Source organism: Engystomops pustulosus, chromosome 6 (assembly GCF_040894005.1).
Source record: "Engystomops pustulosus chromosome 6, aEngPut4.maternal, whole genome shotgun sequence".
NCBI classification, from domain to species: Eukaryota; Metazoa; Chordata; class Amphibia; order Anura; family Leptodactylidae; genus Engystomops; species Engystomops pustulosus.
The window spans coordinates 87,438,010-87,461,494 of NC_092416.1; the positions used below are offsets into that span (position 1 = coordinate 87,438,010).

Sequence of the window (23,485 nt, forward strand, 5' to 3'; positions counted from 1 at the left end):
GACGAGACACAGCTACCACCAGGGGGCGCCAGCAACCAGAACAAAAGGAGTTATCTCAGTAAGCCTGCATATTTTGTAATAAGTGTAAATGGTGAAAGTACTTGTCACAATGCATTGGACCCAATTACAGCCATGTGCTATGGTGACACAACCCCTTTAAGCTATTCTAATATTAGGCTTTGGTATCTTTAATTTTAGGTTTTCTATTTTCTGGGGCGAGGTGTAGGTAGAGGTAGGCGATAGAAAAGCCACAACACAGCAGAGCTGCTCACCGGGGAGAGACAGCATTCCGAGAAACAGGAAACATGAGGTAAGTGACTTGTGTGGAGCCAGTGGATGAGAGGGGAAGCTTGTGTTTTGTCAGTGGGGACAGAGGTGTGTTGTTACTGACTGAATAATAGAAGAAGAAGAGGTTGTGCTGCAGTGGGCAGGAGAAGGAGAGTACAGTTTTATTATTTTGTTATAATGTATATATGTATTACTTGGGGGGGGGTTGTATATTTGTATTACTGGGGGGTTGTATATTTGTATTACTGGGGGGCTATATGTATGTATTAATGGGGACTGATATATAAATTACTGGGGAGCTGAATATATATTACTTTAGTGAAAAAATGGTGGGGAGGGTCCCCACCAGTTTGTGCCCAGGGGTCTCCACCACTCTTAATATGGCTTTGGTTGTCAGTATGGGGGAGCTTGTGTGTTGTCTAATTTGTGTCACTTTTCTTAAAGGAAATAAAACCCTTTTTTTTAAATGTGGCTGCTGGAGGTAAGAAAAAGAATTAAACAACAGTTACACGCCCTCTCTGACACTCTTATATATAGAGACTGGCAGTGATGCGGTGTCCACAGCCGCGCACTCACTGCAGCAGGAATATCAGACAGTAGAAGGCAAAAGACTGTCGATGTGACATCCCACAATCAATGGGCAGTGATGATTGGTGGAGCCGTGGTTATACAAGAGAGCTAGTTGTTTATTATTTTCTTACCCCTGGAGCTATATATATGTTTTATTCCAGATAATTCTAATTTTTGAGAAATGTTATGTTGTTTCTTAGTATATGTGTTATGCTTGGTTATGTTTTTACCTTAGGCCTCCTGTACATGTATGTCTGCGCATCACAGACTGCAAACAGAAGCTCTGTGGTCTGTTGTTAGAGGTCTGGGTGCCATTCCCATGAAAGGGTCCACTCATGCGCCAATGACAGGAGAAGATATTGGCCCCATCTTTGTTGTCATCTTCATTAAAAGCTACAATAACTTGTATTAAAACCCAGGAAAATGGTAAAGTGATGAAATTACAGCAAAATATGCATATTTTTTAAAGATGTTCTTTCAAAGATGAGGTAGTGTCAAAACAACTTATATCTATATATTAATTATATTTCAAGGACCACGGCTACAGATGTCTCACGACTGTCAGGCACTAGAAGGATTGGACTGTAAGAACAATTAAACACAATTCTCTTGCAAGAGACGATTTAAGAAGAATGTGATCTATAACGCTTCTGCTCTCACCTGGGGAAGGGCGATGTTCAGCTGTCTTTGAAGAGATTCCTTCTCATGACCCAATTCTCTCAGCCTTAGCTGCGCAGTGGCCAGGCTCTCCTGAGTCTCCCGCAGTGTCTCAAGCAACCTCTCCCTCTCATTTAACATGTTTACCATCAGCTGCTCAAAGTTGGCATCATCGGAGCTGTAGGTCGAACCCCGACGGTTGTCCTCGTTAATGGTGGGCATCACTTCACACATCATCTTGGCAGCTTTATGTTACGAGATGAAAAACAGGAAAAGAAGGCACCAGGGAGGGCTATAAATTCTGACAAGTCCAGTGAAGGCAAATAGGTGGGGGGTAAACACACGGTACAGAAGTGGATCCACTGGATTACATTAAAATAGGAGGGTGCGAAGACTACGTGTAGTATCCATCTTGAAGCATGTTTATGACAGTCAAGAGGAGGTTTCCCAATCAAGTCACTAATTGGAAATGTGTAGACCAGGTTAACAAGTCTAGGAAGTTTTCAATCATTAAGAGTGTCCACATAAGTAGGTAACCGAGGACCTAAAATAGAAAACATAAATGTTAGAAACAAATATAACATGGAGTACTAAAACAGAAGTTTAATAAAATAATAATAAACATTTACCAGTATTATTTTGAAAACTGAATTACAGCTTGTGTAGAAAACATACTGGAGCTCTCAAAGGAGAAGGATCTTTTACCCTTAGAAGGCAACCAAATTCTGATCAAAAAATGGAAGGTTGTGACCTTTTAAGGAAATCTACCATCAAAATCAAGCATGATAAACCAGGGGCACCTACTCATAGATCCAGACACCGTGACTGTGGTAATCTCCTTTTTTATGCAAGGCCTCCTTCCTACTAAAATCAAGCCAGAAGGGCTCCAATTTCATAGGCTTACACTGTCTTACCCTACCCCTCTGCTCCCTCAGCACTCCCCCCCCCCCCACCTCCGCCATCCTGAGAGGGGGGGGAAGTGTTCATGCACAGTGTAACAGCAAAGAGGGGCTCGGTCTCATTAGCATCATTTTAAAGGTTGATTTTAGCAGGAAGAATAGCTTTTAAAGGAAATCTAGCACCATTAAATACAGATTTTAATCTAAGTAAACTAACTTGTCCACATGTGCCTACTAAAACTGATGCTTATCTTGATGAAGCCTGAAGTTGATGCATTTCCATGAAAATATGCAAATTAGAATCTTTACAATGCGTGTACAGAGTGCATATGCGTGGGAATTCCCATGAGTCGGCTTGCGTCACTGCCGCTCACGCAGCACAAGGGGAGGGAAGAAGAGTCAAACCATTTTTAGGATTCTACATCATAAAATACATCCAATTAGGTCAATTCATTTGACACGCAGAGCAGGGTAAAAGCCACCAAGTGGCCCAACATCAGTCGGTCACTGAAGTGGTCTTTTCCTCCAGGATTCTTATGGTTGCCATATTATGGAGAGAACTGCTTCTCAAAAAGTATCCAAAAACCGATCATTATAAAATGAACCCATTAACAAAGACCCATACTGTTCCCATACGACCAACAAACCCAAATGATGTCACTTGTGACATCTTTGTCCTACCATTAGCAATCATTGCTATGACTGCTCACTTTATAGACTGAAGCAGGAACAAAGAAAATTATTCTTTTTTACGTAAAGCTTAAAAACAAATGTAAAATGTGTCTTACGATGGGTTAAAAGAGTTGGAAGGCGCTCACTTCATGATTCTGGCAGCCAATTTTTTATTGGTTTGGGAAAATGTAACTTTTAAGTCTCTTCTTATTTTGCTGCTTATGTTTCATCACCAGCGTGCTAGTGAGTCCTGGGAATTTGTACATTTAGAACCCCACCCTGATTCCGTGTAGTAGGCTGACGGGAGGGTTCCACCTTGCCTCACCCCAAGTTTCTCTCTGTGTAACACATGAAGATGCAACACTCCCTTGATATTTTACTCAGTGGGTTGAAATACAAAAACAACATACGAAATGTGAATTGGCAGTAAAAGTAGAAAGACAGGATGAGCAGTAGAGAATACTAATTATTTACCAATTAATTGAACATCTTATAAAATAAACTTCTGCCCCGAATATTGTAAAATGACATAATATAGGAAGATCTACTAAAAGTCTACAGAGGATTATAAAACAAATATATTCACATAGAAGGACACAGGCCATTCACTATGCACTGATAACTGTTTGGAAGTTGTACACACTGCAAACTTACATTTTTAAAAAGTCACCTTTCATAACACCTTTAGGCCTCATGCACACAAACATTTCAGCCAATGTCCTTAGCAAATGAGCGACCACTAATGTATGCACCTTACGACACCATGACCGTGCACAATAGAAATCTATGGGGGCTTTGAGCTAGCCACAATTTGTGTAACTAGCTCACGGGCCCCAAAAACGGTCATGGGCATGAGGCCTTATTTTAAGTACATGCTTGTATTTCCCAAAAAACAACAAGTCTAGATCTTCTCCTCTCATTGAGGTGTTCCTTCTAGAAATACATAAATAAATTGCTACAAATACATTGGGGCAGATTTATCAAGCTGTCTGAAAGTCAGAATATTTCTAGATGTCCATGGCAACCAATCACAGCTCAGCTTTCATTTTACCAGTGTTCATTAATATTTTAAAGGGGAGCTGTGGTTGGTTGCCATGGGCAACTAGAAATATTCTGACAGCTTTCAGACAGCTTGAGAATTCTGCCCCATTGTGTCTGCAGATTTCGAGTGCTCGTATTTTGAGTGTTGATGGGCGTTGCCATACTGGCTTTGATGGTCTCTCCCCGTGACGTCATCAGGGAGCTGTTGCAATGACAGCCTCGGGTCACACAAAGACCCAAGACTGTCTCATTTTAGGCTATTACAATGTGCAATTTACAATATTGTAGGATCAATCAGACAATCCAGCATCAAAGTACCCCAGGGGGGTCTGAAAAATAGTAAAAAAATAAAATTAAAAAATGTAAAAAATAAAAATTCAAACCATCCCCTTTCAATAGAACTGATATAAATATATATAAACAGTAAAATTTATAAACATGTTGGGTATTGGCGCTTCCCAAAATGTCTGATCTATCAAAATATAATGACTGTTATTACTGGCGTTTAACCCGGAAAAAAGCTCCCAAAGTTGAAAATGAAACTTTTTGCCATTGTGCAACATACCGTATATACTCGATTATAAGCCAACCCGAGTATAAGCCAAAACCCCTAATATTAACACAAGGAAACTGGAGAAACCTATTGACTTGAGTATAAGCCGAAGGTGGGAAATGCATTGCTCACAGCCTCCCCAATATATAGTCTGCCAGCCCCTGTATAATAGAGTCATGGCCAAAAGTTTTGAGAATGATACAAATGTTTTATAATGGCAATTTGCATATACTCCAGAATGTTCCCCAAAAAAACATTTCAACTTCATTGCAGGCCTGCCCTAAAAGGAGCAGCTAACATCATTTCAGTGATTGCTCCAGTAACACAGGTGTGGGTGTTGAAGAGGACAGGGCTGGAGATCAATCTGTCATGATTAAGTAAGAATCACACCACTGGACACTTTAAAAGTGGGCTGCTGCTTGGCATCATTGTTTCTCTTCTGTTAACCATGGTTATCTCTAAAGAAACACGTGCAGTCATCATTGCACTGCACAAAACTGGCCTAACAGGGAAGAGTATCGCAGCTAGAAAGATTGCACCTCAGTCAACAATCTATCGCATCATCAAGGAATTCAAGGAGAGAGGTTCCATTGTTGCCAAAAAGGTTCCAGGGCGCCCAAGAAGGACAGCAAGCGCCAGGGACGTCTCTTAAAAGTGTGATCGGGCTACCAGCAGTGCAGAGCTTGCTCAGGAATGGCAGCAGGCAGGTGTGAGGCGGAGACTCTTGGAGCAAGGCCTGGTGTCAAGGAGGGCAGCAAGCCACTTCTCTATAGAAAAAACATCAGGGACAGCCTGATATTCTGAAAAAGGTACAGGGGGTGGACTGCTGAGGACTGGGGTAAAGTTATTTTCTCTGATGAATCCCCTCTCCGATTGTTTGGAACATCTGAAAAAACAGCTTGTTTGGAGAAGACAAGGTGAGAGATACCACCAGTCTTGTCTCATGCCAACTGTAAAGCATCCTGCAACCATTCATGTGTGGGGTTGCTTCTCAGCCAAGGGAACCGGCTCTCTCACAGTCTTGCCTAAAAACACATCTATGAATAAAGAATGGGACCAGAATGTCCTCCAAGAGCAACTTCTCCCAACCGTCCCAGAGCAGTTTGGTGATCAACAATGCCTTTTCCAGCATGATGGAGCACCTTGCCATAAAGCAAAGGTGATAACTAAATGGCTCACGGAACAAAACAGAGATTTTGGGTCCATGGCCTGGAAACTCCCTAGATCTTAATCCCATTGAGAACTTGTGGTCAATCATCAAGAGACGGGTGGCCAAACAAAAACCAACAAATTGTGACAAAATGCAAGCATTGATTGTGTAAGAATGGGCTGCTAACAGTCAGGATTTGGTCCAGAAGTTGATTGAGAGCTGCCAGGGAGAATTGCAGAGGTCCTGAAGAAGAAGGGTCAACACTGCAAATTTTTGACCTGCTGCATTAACTCATTCCAACTGCCAATAAAAGCTTTTGTTACTCATAATATGATTGCACTTGTTTTTTTGTATGTGAAAAAAACATCTGACAAACACACATAAAAACCAAACAGAGTAACAGATCATGTGAAAATATAATATTGCTATCATTCTCAAAACTTATGGCCATGACTGTACACCACCTAGTTCCCAGTAGTATATAGCCTGCCAGCCCTCTGTAGTATATAGCCTGCCAGGCCGTAAAAAAAATAAGTACTCACCATTCCAACGGCCCGGGCAGCTCAGCTTCAACCTTCATGTTCGTGGCTGACATCACAGTTGTGCGCCAGCCGGGCTGTGCGCACGGAGATGTAGCCGGCAGGAAGAAAGAAGAGGCGCTGCAGACGGAGCTGTCGCGGACCTGCCGCGAACATGAAGATGGAAGCGGAGCTGCCTGGGCCGTCGTAATGGAGAGTACTGGTTTATTTTCAACAGACACGAAGAAAAAGCAGGTTCGGATCCAGCATTCTATGCCAAACACGGAGACAGTCCAATGTAGAAGAATAATCCTTTATTGAGGTTAAAATCATGCGGACACACAAAGCTGATTGTAAGGGATCAACGCGTTTCGGCAGGAACTGCCTTAGTCATGATCATGAGGGACACAGCCGCCAGTGGATTGGGGGGACAGGGCCTGTGTACGTTTAAAAACCTGCAAAATTTGTTTTGCAGGTTTTCACGCAAAAATATGTCAGGTTGGACCTGGTGCAGTTTTGCCAGAGGTGTGCTGCCTTGGGGATACATCAAGAGGCCTATATTAATGGACAAGGCCATTATTGTACTCCGGAGTGCAAGCACCAGTGTATGATGAAATCTCCCCCATGTGTGGGTTTTGTAAGAAGGACTCATACCCATAAGATTTAATGGACACCAAAGGCAATCTTGGATAATTGATCTGCCCAAAATTTGGACAATGCAAATTTTACTATGATCTTAGAAAAAGTCACCGAACTCCAGAGTGCACATGTGTGATAACCATCCAATACCACCCTCTCCAAATACACTGGACCTCAATGCTCTCATCCTCTTTTTAAACAAGTTGTAACTTTTGTAATGGCACATAACTCAAAACTATAACCCTACTTTCTGGGATTTGCACTTCAGAAGCCACATGCTGACCAAACTTTTTCCAATTGTATTCCAGCTATTGAAAAATGTCACAAGTGAATAGAATATAATGGGCAGAGTGCGGGTCCTTTCATACATACAGTTATTTGCCTCATAAATATATTATTGCTATGCTGCAGTAACATAAAAAGAGTGATGAGTGTTGTATGCCTTGTACTGGGAGTGGCAATAAATCCTCTGTGATCAAACCAATACTTATGGCAGCATTTTATATATGTTTATGTACCTACTGCACAGATCTACCCCTGCAAATACATTAAGTACAGGGAAATAATATTATCACAGGCGAGCTCTACTAACTACTGTCTTTTCAAGGACGGTCCTGGATGTCCTGTCTGTTTATCAGAAAGAAAATTTCCCACAGAGAAAAAAAAATATATAGAATGGAAAGGAAATGATACCAGCGACTCCACACTAGTGGATATCCAATCTGTCAGTGATGTACTGGAAAGAGAAGAGATTGGTACAACCCACAAACCATGTCTATGCAGCCAACCTGTCTCCGGACACACACTCAGATTTCAGTTTGGCCATTGAAAATGAGGTTGGCCAAAAAAAAATATATATTTTACCTAAAATATCCCATTATTTAGAGGGCCAGATCAGACAGATCAGCAACAGGCTAAGCACTTCTTAAGATTCTCAGAAGGCAAACAACTGAGGAAGCAACTAAATCTATGACACATTGAGAGCAAACAACAAGATGCAAACTACCCAAAGGCCAAAAGACAAAAATTCTTTTTTCAGAGAGGATGATCTCTCCAGATAGGCTCCTGAAAACCATTCCAGTTCCAGATAGTAACTGAATGGAAAATGTGATAATATGAGATAATGGTGTTTGTTATATTATATTCTTAGCCTTGGATTTTATTAATTGAAGCTAACCCCTAATGACTTAAAGAAAAAAAAAAAATCTAAGTGATTTTATCAGTGATATCAGAATACAAAATGGAACAGATCGGCTTTTTGCAGCCGTTTATTTACAAGGGAATGGCACAGCCTTCTCCAATATAATTAACTCCTCACCAATGCAGCCATTCTAATTACTGTAATTGTTAATTAGAGATGCTCAAAGTTCTTTTCTTACCACACATAGAGGGAATCAGGGCAGTATTTGATACGCCCTCGGAAAGAGCTGCCAGCTCTCAGCCCTGCCTTGCCTCTCTCCTCATCTGTGCCTTACATTTCCACCTGTTTTTAAAGCAGAAACTAAATACAATGGAATTATTTAGGAACAGCATCTATCAAATGAAAAGGCAAAACCCAGGGGGACCAAGACAAGTCTTCCATACGGATCATCAGACATGGTTATGATGTATTGTACTGCAGAATACATGGCAAAAGAGAAAAATCCCAAACCCTGTGAATTACAATTCAACGTGTCACGATCAGACAATTCAATAGTCATCTTGGCAAAGGCTGACTGGCCTAGATTGGGAGGAAGGTGCCTGCTTCAGAGTCTGATGTGATCTGATTAGTAGAGAACCAGGCTCAGAGTGCATTGCAGTACATGCTGCAGAAAATCTTGGACAAACGAATTGTCAATCAAAGCTGCTCATGTATATACCCGTGCCATTTCATCAAATACATCATTATGTGTAGGGGAGGGGAGTAGTAATAGGAGTTTTCCAATATACTTTCTGTATCAATTCCTCACTGTTTGCTAGCTCTCTGCTTGCTGTCAGTTTATAATGAGCCGTGCACCCGTGTCACATCACATGACTAGGGACCGATGTTTATCCACAAGAGGTAAACAATGAACTACTAAATTATATGATGAAAGCCCCTTCAAATATTGTTTCTTATTACCCAGACAGAGGATATTAATCACATATTGGAGAGATACAGCTGAGATCAGGCATTTTAATGGAATTTACCCAAACAGCACATACATACTTGCAAGGTTATGCATTCAAATCAACAAGTAAAAATCTTTCAGTTACAACCCGTACTGAACACAAGAATATTAGACACTGCAAATACCTAAGTATACCGCTAATATCCAAGATATTAAGGACCACGTGCTGACCCGATTTCACAGACTGACTACAGTGTTGAGAATAGGACTCCATGTATCATGTGTCACTATGATGCAAGGAGTCCAGTCCATTATATTCCAACCAAAGTTTCACACATCACATTTGAATTCAAAAACTGGTTACTCCCAGCAACATATGCATGGTTTACATGCAAAACACGTGGTGCTTGTACCAGATCACATGCGTTTAGGTGTAAATGCATATGTGATCGAGAGTTACATTCCCCATTGTGTATCAAAACGGAATTCAAATGCCCCAGGTAAACATGGTATAAAGGTGAGCAATTCTTTTCCATAGGACTGGACATATTAGATGGGTCCTTTGACCAAAAAAGAACCAATCTTAAAAAACCAAAAATCTGTGATTTCTGATTACCAATGGTCAACCGACTAATTTTTCTCATTGGGAGGGACAATTAAAATTAATATGTACATTGTGAGTCTCTACAGTCCGGGTCCTCTTCCAACTTGAGCCATGGTGGTGTATTGTAGTGTCTTTAGTACTAATTTGTTCTTACTTATATGTATGTACCATGAGTGCTCTCCAAATAAATGATAAAATATTAAATTTCCTTCTTCTTAAGTGCCCAGCACGATAAAACCCTTTGCAAAATACAGTCATACTTCTAAAATATAACAAATCAAGTGTATATGTTTTAAAAAGATTAGAAAGCAATATTAAAAATATTATGGGTCTGCAATGGAGCAGCCTCTGAACTACAAGTAAAAGATTGGTAAATTACACACATGGAAAATCCTAAATATGTTTTTAATATCACAGTCAGTAGGGGAGACTACACAATAGAAGGGATAAAACCATCTTACTCTTGCGACCAATAGTGACTCTAAGATACCCATTATAGAGCCCAAAAATTATGAAGTTTGAAAGGTTTTATAAGCATCTGGAAAATTAATTAAGAGAAAGCTACTCACCAGAATTTTACCCCCCAAACCAACAATTGCTTATAAAGAGCCACAAGTACTGTCCATATCACATGAAATTAGTTGTCAGTGTGGCACTGTGCCTTAATTACAGCCATTTTTCTTATATGCACATAAGTAGCATGCTTGACTTTTTTATTGAAGATATTACTATTGTTTTCTCCTAGGCTGCCAGTGAACCATGCCCCCTTATTTTGACTGAAAGCTCTGTGTCTTCAAATCTCAGGTGCTGCCCTGCATCCTTGTTCCTAATTGACAGGTCTCACTGCTATGACATGCTGCTGTATGGAACTAGTGCTTAGGGATCACATTTTCTTACTCAGTACCTTGTTTTACACTCATGTCATGTGACCAGAGTGGTATTATTTAAGGTTTGCAAAATGTACCCCATGTATGTATATTCTTACATTAAATCACAGCAGCCTCCATATATGTCTAATACTCCCCATCCACTATGTAGACTGCTGTGATTTCATGTGATCAGATACATACATGGGGTACATTTTGCAAATGTAAAGGGCAAATTACCTTGGATGACATCACCCTGGTCACATGACATGAAGTGCATAATTTCGAGCAGATGCATGGGGAGGAGTAAATTGGAGGGGTCAGCGGAGCAGGACATGCCCCCTTTGATGCCAGGGAATATAACATATGATTTATGGGGAATATGATTTTATGGGGATGTGAGGGTCATATACAAGGGTGTCCGGTCACTAGTTGTATTCCCATTAAAGGATGGGCACCAAAATAACACATGGATACATAAAATAACAAGGAAAAGTCCTAAGGTATCATAGTTCAAGACTGTTCAAGTTCACAATCACCTGAAAGTAGGTAGTGACTTCCTTTCAGCAAAAGTTGTCAAGTTATACCCTATTCACAAGAATATGAGATAACAAGCTGATAAGTGATGGTAAGTGATCGGTGGATGGGGAAGCAGGTCAAGCATGTGTCCTCCATTCAATAGTATGGGAGGTCTTGGAAATTCCCAAGCACATTACTTGCCTATATCTCACACTCCCAATAACTGCCTATGTGTATGTCGGAGAAAGCCGAGCGCTGTCCTCAGAATTACCAACACTCCTATACAACTAAACAAAGCGGCAGGATGAATGCTAGACCTGCTGCTCCATCCATTAGTGAGAACAGGACCTCTGATCTCCAGAATGCTGGGGTTACATTGTCATGATTGGCGTTGATCCCAGCAGTCAGATCCTCACTGATCAGCTTGTTATTCCCTATCCAGTGGATACAGGATAACTTGCAAACTTGATACAGCACCTTTAATGATGGAGATCGGAGACCCACTAATAACATTCTTAAAGTAATGGATTCCCCACAATGTTCTACAATAGAGAAATATATGTGTACTATAGACATATCACTACTAAAGTTCCCCAATGTAGAAACATATCTACAAGCAACAATAAGCGAAAGATTTTACATAGTTCACCAAATGCACAGTCAACTAGAATGTAAGAACAATCTCATTTGGTTGGAAGGAACCAAAGCATAATTTTATCATGATGAAAGGAGCCCAACATGCAAAAAACTCTGGAGCACGTGACATATGAATATTACACAGACAGCCCATGAACTTCTTTAGGAATTATGTACTATTTAATTTCCCCTCTGGTGGCACTGAAGAACTAAACACATGCTTTTTGGTTACTAAGCAGATTATACCTGGCGGTCCCAGCAGTAGGACATAGTGTGTGATTAGTTTATGAATTGTAAATATGATGAGCAGCCTAATGATGGCCCATTTATGTGCCAGGGAGGTCACAAAGTCAAATGCCCCATAGGTAAACCCAACAGGTATGCCAGTTCCATACACATGCATTGTTTAGCATAAAATGATGTTGTGAAAGCAATAGCCAAATAGATGACACAACAATGGACTGACAATTAAATAAACCCCATTATAGTTAATTCACATACATTCACTTCTTTGTTATATCTGCTTCTCAAAAAAATGGATTAATAGCTTGTGTGTGACATAGTAGATTATGAAGAGTTTGGAGGAGAACCAGAACCTGGTTAAAAGGAAATTTTTAACAACTTGCTTTTTACAACAGCCAGGTTAAGTTTACTAGCACAAATAAAATGCAGAGAATATATAATATGCAAATACAAACTGGATGTTGAGACATCTGTTCTACAATAACTGTATACACAAACACTTCTATAAAAACACCCATCAAGCTTGTAATTCCTGCTATAAAAAAGCAGAATCATTTGCTTCTCCCAATAAATGCTCACTTACCATCAAAGAAATACAATTACATCCAGACATCCATCCATACATACATGTAAAGAATATCCCATTATAACTGGAGAGGTGGGCATATGTGCCACTGCTGCGCTGTACTAACCCTATATCAATCATGACCTTTCATCTGACCAATGGACAAAGCCACAGCCATTCTGCAAGTATAAGCACCAGGAATACTAGCAGAGAGGGTTTTCAAATGCATAGGACAGTATAGGCTGATCCTAACATCATAGCCTGTGCCTGGCGGTGGAGGAATATGGAAGATACAGAACCATAAAGAAAGCATTGCAAGCATCGCTTACATCCTGACAGAGTAGGGTGACCCCACCACATTCTGCTGCTCACATCTCAAGTGTGATGTATGACAAACGGTTTTCTTTCCCATCCCCCTTTGCATCCATAGCCCAGGGAAGGAAGAAGCAGTGCACTGGGGGTTTCCATTGGGGGTTGGGGAATTGTGGTGATGCACACTATTATATAGCAGCAGTGGTACATAGCTATACTGCCTGTTAACTCTTCAATAGCCAGTAACCCATCTTCAACAATAAAGGGAACCTACAACCAAATGCTGGTGAGGTTAGCACTGAAATCACCACTGCATCTATCTAATGTATATGATGGATGCCAAAGCATCCCTATCACCATGTTGAGACTTCAAATGTATGTTTCTTATTTCTAGTAGTCATATTTGGTAGAATATATACAGTAGTGCATTATAAAGCGTAAGAAGTCTTCTGATTTTCTGTCTGTAGAGGAATCTATTTTTGCCACAGCTGACAGATTATAGATGGGGATTCATGTGTCTACCATTCCTATCCAAGCTCTGGAGGATGAATTCCCCAATATGCCTGAATGGCAAATTGCAAAACACATTGTTATGTCCCCTTCTTCCATGTGTAGAAGCCAATATTATGTATTTACCTATAGGATGCATTTAAATATATATTTAGGACTCAAAATGTCATTTCATAAGATATACATTTTAACGGGGGAACTCCTATAAGCTACAGTGGAATTCATACAAAGAAAAAGTCTGAAAAGTCCAACAGTGAGTGATCCACAGTCTTAGATATCCTGAATAGTACATGTAAGGGTTGGGCAGTGTTTTCTGGGAAACATCACATTTTTTATGTGCTCTTTTGCTCCAAAGTCAAAAGTGAATTAAAAACAAACAATGGATGGATTACCTGACGAAGGTCCGAGTACCGGACTTAAACGCGTTGTAATATATTGATCTTTTAAATCAATAAAATCCAATATTTATTACACATATCGGGAGTCTGGAGCATCCGTGAGCGCTTGGAGTTACGTGTATGTAAAGCATCAGTAGGATCGGTACGTTAAAAACAAACAAGAATGTAAAGGTAGAACAGAGTTGTGAAAGCTGGCAGGCTGGATTTGGCAGTGGTTGGCTGACAATACAAGTAGATGACATGATCAGCCATTTGGCACTTCTAAAGAAAATCACTGACCAAAACATTGATATTCAAAGAAAGCTGAAAGGTTGTATACTTCCACATAAATGAAAATGACTATGGCTACTGTTAACTATGATTATCAGTCCTTCATTCTTGTTTAAGGGATCTTGAGGGGCTGGATGTCATGTCTAGCTGCGCATATTCATACTTCCATTGCTCCTGCAATTCTTTTATTTAAAAAAATGTAATTTTAGGAGAGTTTGATAAAATAACTTCCCAGACATCTGTTATGACAACAGTATTGGTCATTACCCAACTCTCCGAGAAAGAGACAACTCATTAAAATCACCATAGGTGCACCTTATAATCCACATTCAGTGTATATTTTAATATGGAACAGAACCCCTATTTTGTAGAAGAAGAACGTCTGTGTCCAAATTCTAATCTGCTGGAGCTGATAACTGCACATAGTAACGTTACATAAAATACAACTGCTTGTGGCTGAAGGGAACACAGGGTCATTGTAGGTAATCCCAGCATCCATGGAAGACAGAGCGAAATGAAATCAGCACATGAGATCCACAAGAAATGAACGGCAGCCATAGATTTCTGCTTACATGACGTGAAGGAATAGGCAGTCAGTGATTCTTTTTCATAGAAGGACGGATGTAACATCGCCCATTGATCCAATATGGCACTAATAGGCTGCTGGTGCTAGGCCCTTTTCATTCTAGCTATTGATACAGTCCAGTATAGAGCCATAGGTTGTGTATAATAATCCCTTTATAGTAGATAAATATATGATATCTAACTAGCAGGTAAAATATGTCAGGCTTTATGAAGTAGGATGCTTATCAACACAAATCCAACCATGACCATATCTGCGAGTTTATACATGGTAAAGGTGGTAGCTCTCCAAAAGATTCTGACTTGCTACACTATATACATTATGGAAATGACAAAGAGCTCTATGTACATGTCTAAATATAACACTGCTATAAAAATCATAGGAAACAAATACAGAAATATGATTTGAACTGTGCACATGGCACGACTCCCATCATACAAAAACTAAAGAAAATTTAATGAAATGGCTAGCAAATTCTAGAAGACATGTGGAATATGAAGAATGTGCCAGTGAAATGGGAATATATATATATATATATATTGTACCAGCAAGCAATGAGATGCCAATCACCACTGGAAAGAAGTCTAGGTGGGAGAGAATGTAGCAGACATTAAAAGGATGGGATACAATGGCATAAATGGGGGAGGGTTGCAACACTGGTTGTCAGGGAAGGCAGAGAAGGATGTGATGAGGCAGTAGCAAGGCGAGATATGCAGAACTGGGAGAGGGCAGCTGATAATGCTCCATTAATCCCTTCACTGCTGGAAGGGCCTGCAAACCACTTATGGGAATGGAGACAAACTGCAAATGGGTGGGCAGATGAGAAAACAAGAAGAAGCAGGTGTGGGATGATGTACACGTTGAGATCACAGCAGATGAATTCCCCTTAAGATGCCAATGCACACAGATGATATTGGTGGGTGGGGGAGCAGTGACAGGGTTAATACCATGATGGCGGAGACAGGGAGCTGCCCCCAGAGTGGTACCCGGTGCACCCTCCTCCATTACTGAACAGGTGCAGGCAGTCATCACTTACCTGCTCACCCCTGGATGGGCCTCCCCTGCGGTGATGGCGATGCTGATGGTTACAGATTTCTTTCTTAGAGACAAGGAGGCCCCTCACACCATGCCCCCCATTATTCCATGTGTATCACTGGGACCCCCTATCACATCGTATCCCCCCGGGTGACTGTGTCCCCTCCACTACATGACATGGCATCCCACCTGTGTGTCCGCTCTCCTCCATGCAATGCCCGTGCTCCCTACCTCTTCTCCTCCAGTCTCGGTCAGAGCTGCAGACTGTGGAGCGGAGATGCAGGTGCCCCGCTGCAGCAGCCCTGAGAGCCGGCGACAAGGGAAGGAAAGCCGGTGTCTTCCAGCTCCATCATCCCATCCAGCTGACACCCCGCTCCTCCCACATCGCTCCAACAACGGGGTGCACAGAAAATCACCCCTATTACCAGCCAGCAGCAGCACCTCCCTGGCACCCAGTTTCCAGCCTCTATGACTTGATAGACATATGCGCCGGCCAACCACCGCATGGATACGGGCCTGACCCCACCTCAAACACCTATAAAGGCGTGGCTACACGACTGTATTGACAAGGTCGCAGACCAATAGCTAAAGAGGTGTGTAGGGAGTGCCGATGCACCAATCAGGGGGTAGGAGAGGCGGGATAAAATTTAAGGGATGATGTCATCCTGAGCGTGGTGAGGTTGCTTAAAGGGAAGGTGTATCAGTGGGTGGGGGGTGATGCCAGGGAGTAAAGAAGGTGGGCACTGCCAATGCAGCACGCTAAGGAAGGCAGTGATACATCTCCACTTATCATGGCTTTGTACACAGGGAATGAATGGGTCATACTGCAGAAACACATGTCTTCTAGACATTGGCCCATTTTCAGTGTTGCCAGGCTAGTCAGAGCTGTGAGCAGCAAATGGAATACTTGTCTTATAATAATGTATAGGTATATTTCTGTCTAAACTAGAACAAAAACAATTATTAATTTCTAATTTTGCTGAAGATTGTAAAAGAGAATGGCAGAGGTGAGCACCAAATACAGCAAAATGTTCTCTCTCCCTTAGTCTAGACATAAGGTATATACATACATTTACTTTCCCACACCTTTTGTCCCAAATCTTATCCAGATATTACACTTTTATGCTAATAGCAAGAAATAGTAAAACAGAAAAGAAAAATTATCCACATGGAAAATGCCTTCAGCATTGGCCGGGGCTGGTGGAAACCAAGAAGAGGGCTGATATTTACCTCTCCCCTCCACTCTAGCCTAGATGGTGGTGATCACGGGGTTAGGCTACCTGCACAGGCATGTGTGCCCTACTTAGTCCACAAACAACGGATCAGTGGTTCATTTTTGTGGTCTGTAAGTCATCAATGTCTAATCCATTCCTGAGTCGTAAGGTCCTAAAAATGGTCTGCTTTTGGCATCTGATTTTTTCTGGCAAATGAGGTCACTGACTTCTCTTAACTCCCTGGAAGGTCACATAAGCATGTTACCTAACAAATGATCCCCAAATACAGACTGCATGTAGATGACACTGTTATCCGTGTAGCGTCCATACTTTTCATGTTCCCATAGACATCTTTTGGAAGGCTTAAGCCCCAAACAAGGGCAGGTACAGGAACTGCTATTAGTTTTCTACTGCCTCTTTGCTGATTCCTAAATATCTGTTCAAGTGTATGGGTCCAAAGAAATTAAAGGGTTTTCCCAGTGGCGTAACAAGAGCCCAGTGGGCCCCAATGCGGACCCTCGCTGCAGCCTCAGCCTGCACTTTATTCTTCAGAATACACATTTAACATATACGGGCACCGGCCACTTTATTAGGTACACGATTGCCTTCAGAACTGCCTCAATTCTTCATGGCATAGATTCAACAAGGTGCTGGAAGCATTCCTCAGAGATTTTGGTCCATATTGACATGATGGCATCACACAGTTGCCGCAGATTTGTCGGCTGCACATCCATGATGCGAATCTCCCGTTCCACCACATCCCAAAGATGCTCTATTGGATTGAGATCTGGTGACTGTGGAGGCCATTTGAGTACAGTGAACTCATTGTCATATTCAAGAAACCAGTCTGAGATGATTCCAGCTTTATGACATGGCGCATTATCCTGCTGAAAGTAGCCATCAGATGTTGGGTACATTGTGGTCATAAAGGGATGGACATGGTCAGCAACAATACTCAGGTAGGCTGTGGCGTTGCAACGATGCTCAATTGGTACCAAGGGGCCCAAAGAGTGCCAAGAAAATATTCCCCACACCATGACACCACCACCACCAGCCTGAACCGTTGATACAAGGCAGGATGGATCCATGCTTTCATGTTGTTGACGCCAAATTCTGACCCTACCATCCGAATGTCGCAGCAGAAATCGAGACTCATCAGACCAGGCAACGTTTTTCCAATCTTCTACTGTCCAATTTCGATGAGCTTGTGTAAATTGTAGCCTCAGTTTCCTGTTCTTAGCTGAAAGGAGTGGCACCCGGTGTGGTCTTCTGCTGCTGTAGCCCATCTGCCTCAAAGTTCGACGTATTGTCCGTTCAGAGATGCTCTTCTGCCTACCTTGGTTGTAACGGGTGGTGATTTGAGTCACTGTTGCCTTTCTATCAGCTCGAACCAGTCTGCCCATTCTCCTCTGACCTCTGGCATCAACAAGGCATTTCCGCCCACAGAACTGCCGCTCACTGAATGTTTTTTCTTTTTCGGACCATTCTCTGTAAACCCTAGAGATGGTTGTGCGTGAAAATCCCAGTAGATTAGCAGTTTCTAAAATACTCAGACCAGCCCTTCTGGCACCAACAACCATGCCACGTTCAAAGGCACTTAAATCACCTTTCTTCCCCATACTGATGCTCGGTTTGAACTGCAGGAGATTGTCTTGACCATGTCTACATGCCTAAATGCACTGAGTTGCCGCCATGTGATTGGCTGATTAGAAATTAAGTGTTAACGAGCAGTTTGACAGGTGTACCTAATAAAGTGGCCGGTGAGTGTATACTCCACAGACATATGCACACATATACTATTATACTATATATCCATAACAGATATATATATAAACACAGCAGAATATATACTCTACACATACAAACAGGGTCAGATCATGGGGGGGGGGGGACCCACCACTTTTCCCTTAAATGGGCCCCCAAATTAGCCACAGTATATTTGGGTCTGGGTTCCCCAGGCCATACCCAATAGACCTGTCCAGAATACAGTCTATGGCAGAGCGAGGGGACAATAAGTTCCCTTCTCTGCCATAGACGATCTTAGGTTCAACAAGATGGCGGCGCCATGCTTGTACACCTCCGCTATCCACCCTGACACCATGCGGGAAGATGAGGACTGTATATAGTGATTATAGGGGCTATATATAGTTATAGGGGGACTATATATAGCTGTATATAGTGATTTGGGGGGGCTGTATATAGTGATTTCTGGGGAGCTGTATATAGTGATTGCTGGGAGCTGCATATATTAGTTGCTGGGGGAGCTGTATATAGTGGTCACTGGGGGAGCTGTATATAGTGATTACTTTGGGCTGTATATAGTGAATACTTGGCGCTGTATATAGTGATTACTGGGGAGGCTGTATATAGTTATTGCTGGGGAGCAGTATATAGCGATTGTTGTTTCCTGTCTGGACTACATTCAATGGGCCCCCACCAGATTTTGCACCCAGGGGCTCCCACCAACCTTAATCCAGCTCTGCACACAAATACACATGCACCATATATAAGAAACACTAAAATATAGATGCACATAAACTACATAAATTACCATACAAAAGAAAAAAATTGAAGTCTCACATACCCAGGCTTCTCTGTGGGTGAGGTCCTATGCAGAGTGCTCCTCGGCGTCTGTTATACGATCCACGAAAAAAGTGAGAAAGAGCCGAGGGACATCCAAGTAAAATCCAAAATAATGTTCTTTATTGGGTATGCATTAAAAGACGCACACTGCTGGTGTGCATGGTCGGTGTAGGTAAGAGACACTTACACATTTCAGCTTGGCTTCAAGCATTAGTCATGGTATATGACTCGTACCTACACAGACCATACACACCAGCAGTGTGCGTCAAAAAAAATGTACTGCTCACCAGGGCTGCCATAAGGGAGTTATGGAGATCACTTACTGTATAAATCAGTCGTAGCTCCGACCTTCTACCTCTGATCAGTCCTGGTCTTCATCTTGTTCTCCATCAGTTACAGAACTTTGATAACTTCTCCGTCCATGACTTAATGCTACAGAATTCACTACAAGACGTACTACTCCCTACTGCGTCCCTAAACACACTACAGTCACAGAATAATGTCACACGAATAAAAACTCTCCTAATTTATATATACGGCGCCTTCTAATTTACATACAGCAACAACATCCTATCATTAATTTTTGTTTACTGCCTTTCATTAATATTAAGCAAAGTAGTACCCATATTAATTTATAATTAATCAGAAATCGGGGGCGTGCCGTCGGATGATCCAACTGATTTGGACTGAGCACAGGATTTAATATTCAAATTGTGTTGCAACCAATGCATTTACATACACCAGGAAGAAGAAGGTGAACTCCGATGGTCCTAAGCGGGGAGCAACACATGCAGGATATTGGGTGCACGCTCATAGTGAATCGTGGCACAATCCATGATCATCGGACATTCTGGATCGAGGATCGCGACGTGGACAGTTAAGTAAATGTGCCCCGTAGAATTGATACTCTACACTTTCTCTTAGACTCGCACCTTACCAGGGGCGGCCTCATCACAGTCACACGACCTGCAACTACAATCGTTCTGCCCCTGGGCTTTCCCCATAAGAGAGAGTTCTCAAATTTTAACCCCCTAGTGATAGTTTTTGACCCCTTACTTTTTACTCAGTTTTATTGCTGTTTTAGCTCCTATCACTCAGCGATGGTTAGTGTAAAATTCCAAGGTGTGGGGAGGGGCTCTCTAAGCAGACAATTCATGATTCCTCTGTGTTAAGAGATGCTGTGTGCTGTCAATGTGCTTAGATTTTCAGGGTACAGGGTTTATCTGCACTTTTATTTAGCTTCTACTAATAGAGCATTCTACTAATATCTGACACATAGTCATGAGATGGATGATGGGGAACACAATGGGGGATATGTATCACTCCTCCTTTTTAATTTGCGACTTTTTTTGTGACTTTAAGCAACTTGCAACTAATTAGTTGCATTTGCTAGCAGCATAGTGAACTTTGCTGGTCCAACGATTTCATGCAGTCTGCCCTATGTATCTTTATACTCCTGCTGTTAGTTCCTTTTTTGTGACTTTTAGACTCATCACATGTATCGCAAAGAGAAAAAACTTAAGATACATTGCAATAATTCAGTAGGCCAACTTCAGGAAACTTCAAAAAGTGGCAGCTGAAAAACTATGATACATGTGCCTCAATGACACACTCTGCTTTGATTATCCGCTCTGCTTATCTTGTAGAGCAAGTCTCTGCACACTGCTGCTTGCAGGAAGTGCCTGTGTCTGAGCTGGTCTTGTAATGTGGGGGGGGGGGATTCTTCTTCATGAGAAGAATCAAACCATAGTAGAAGATTTACGGTAATATCCAGGGCCAACCAAAACACCAGCACTGATAGAGACAGTTTGGAATTATATCTGTGAAATGCTGTATTTTTGTTAATAACAGTGTGAGAATGTGTTATTTTGTTATCCTGAGTACACTTTTTGGGAACACCCCTTTAATGTGTCAATGTGCAATCTGCAAAAAAGCAGTTTGTGTGGCTATAGCCTTAGACTGAGGCCAATAATTTCTTAATCCTAAAAATGGTTGTTTTATTTCATGCAATTTCTTAACAATCACTTTCACAATATGAGCAGAAGTTTCCAGGTGAGGAAGGATTTACCAAGGTTTTCCCTATTCTAAAAGTCTTGAAAACAGCTAAATCTTATATTTGTATAACTTATCCTCTTTCAAAAGTTCTACAGTACTAAGTGTTACACAAGGCATTGGAATCTAATATTGTCACCATCTTACTGTTTTTCCCTGTTGCTACAACATATTTGACCCGGTAGCAGGCACGTCACCTGTTATGCCAACTAAGGGGCCTCATTTTTTCTTGTAAAATGCAGTTAGTGTTGACTATCACGGTGCCTTGTGATGTTGCAGTGGAGCTTTGTGATGGCACAATGGGCATTTACCTTATATACTCGAGTATAAGCCTAGTTTTTCAGCACAAAAAATGTGCTGAAAAACCCAAACTCGGCTTATACTCGAGTCAAAAAAATAAATATATCTAAACTCACCTTTCCGGCGACCCCTGTATATCTTCTGTGCGATCTGTCCGGCAGCAGCAGCAGCCTATATACACTGGGGCAGGGGCTGGCAGGCTATATACACTGGGGCAGGGGCTGGCAGGCTATATACACTGGGGCAGGGGCTGGCAGGCTATATACACTGGGGCAGGGGCTGGCAGGCTATATACACTGGGGCAGGGGTTGGCAGGCTATATACACTGGGGCAGGGGCTGGCAGGCTATATACACTGGGGCAGGGGCTGGCAGGCTATATACACTGGGGCAGGGGCTGGCTGGCTATATACTGGGGAGGCTGTGACCAATGCATTTCCCACCCTCGGCTTATACTTGAGTCAATAGGTTTTCCCAGTATTTTGTGGTAAAATTAGGGGCCTCGGCTTATACTCTGGTCGGCTTATACTCGAGTATATACGATAAATGTAATTATGGGGCATTGTTATGTCATAATAAAGCAATGTCATATCACCATAGGGCATTATAATGTAATAATAAGCAGTTACTGTGATGTCACAATGAAACATTTTAATGACATAAAGGGGAAATGTGATGTCATTAAAAGCCATTGCAATGTCAAGATGGGGCATTCTGATATCATAAATGAGCATTGTGTTGTCATAATGGGTTATAACGATGTCACATCAGTGCATTGGCATTGTGATGTCAAAGTGGGGCACATTTACTTACCCAATCCTATCGCAATCCCTGCTGTGCGTTGTCAGGCGATAATGCTTTCTGCTGCGATCCCTGAAAACGTTGAAATGCGATCCGCATGATTAATGAATCATGAAGATAATACATTTTATTATGATTTCAAAAATATAATTGACACAAACCAGACAGTACACTTAAAAAGTGTAATGACATACACTAGAAAACTCCATAGGGTGAGTGAAGTATATTTACCCTAAAAACACCGTAGCTGCCCAAGAGAAGAATATATGCAGTTCTTGTACAAAAACTGTATAGATTATAAAGCATGGTCAATTATAAGCGGTTTAATTTCCTATAAGCAAATGTCCAACAGTTCAAGTGAACAAAAGTTAATGCTGCCGTATTATATATAGATCAAATCATACACCAAAGACACCAAAGGCAACCAGGGTGAGAACACACCCTATGCGTTCCATTACTCAAGGTGACTTCATAAGGAAAAACATGATTGGAGTCCGTGTGTCAGATCTATATATGTGTGCCATGGGGGTCCCCATCTGCTCATTCAGAGAGTGTCTTACTTGTGTATCCAGATTGTATCCCGGAATAATACCAAGGTTGTATACTCACTACTTAATGCGCATGTGTCAATGTCTAATCACATCATGATTTAGTTGTTAGTGCGCCTGTGTGGGAGACTAATTTAAGTTCCCTATACACACATTTGTAATAATTTGGCGAGCATTATGTTACTAAATCGCCACACTTACTCATCAATAACAATCTGCACAGTATCAACCATCAATGTTCTCAACAAAACACAATAAATAAATGTGTGATACTACAATAAAAGACTCTTGCTGCAGTTATGCTATTGCTTAAATGTAAGTACCAATTATTAGTGTTACATTATGTAAAGGAGACACCACAAATAAATGGG

At 41.6% G+C, this 23,485-nt stretch overlaps 1 protein-coding gene and 1 long non-coding RNA gene across 10 annotated transcripts in view; one reads left to right on the top strand and one right to left on the bottom strand.

Annotated features, from left to right (window-relative positions):
* PPFIA3 (PTPRF interacting protein alpha 3) overlaps positions 1–16,099 on the bottom strand; it is a 113,937-nt gene extending 97,838 nt beyond the window's left edge. For 4 of the 9 annotated variants that reach the window (XM_072110265.1, XM_072110266.1, XM_072110267.1 and 1 more), the window contains exons 1-2: positions 15,620–16,098; positions 1,519–2,059 (exon numbers count right to left, since the gene is read on the bottom strand). In XM_072110265.1, the coding sequence (XP_071966366.1) occupies positions 1,519–1,752 (234 nt within the window). In that variant the 5' untranslated portion in view covers positions 1,753–2,059; positions 15,620–16,098. Of the gene's footprint in view, positions 1–1,518; positions 2,060–15,619 lie in introns of all 9 variants that reach the window. The other 5 variants (XM_072110271.1, XM_072110269.1, XM_072110268.1 and 2 more) reach the window with 3 other exon arrangements.
* LOC140063951 (uncharacterized) lies at positions 199–1,529 on the top strand. Its single transcript, XR_011847667.1, has 3 exons — positions 199–310; positions 1,094–1,284; positions 1,392–1,529. It is a non-coding gene; the product is annotated as an uncharacterized lncRNA (long non-coding RNA).
* Positions 16,100–23,485: the final 7,386 nt, after the last annotated feature.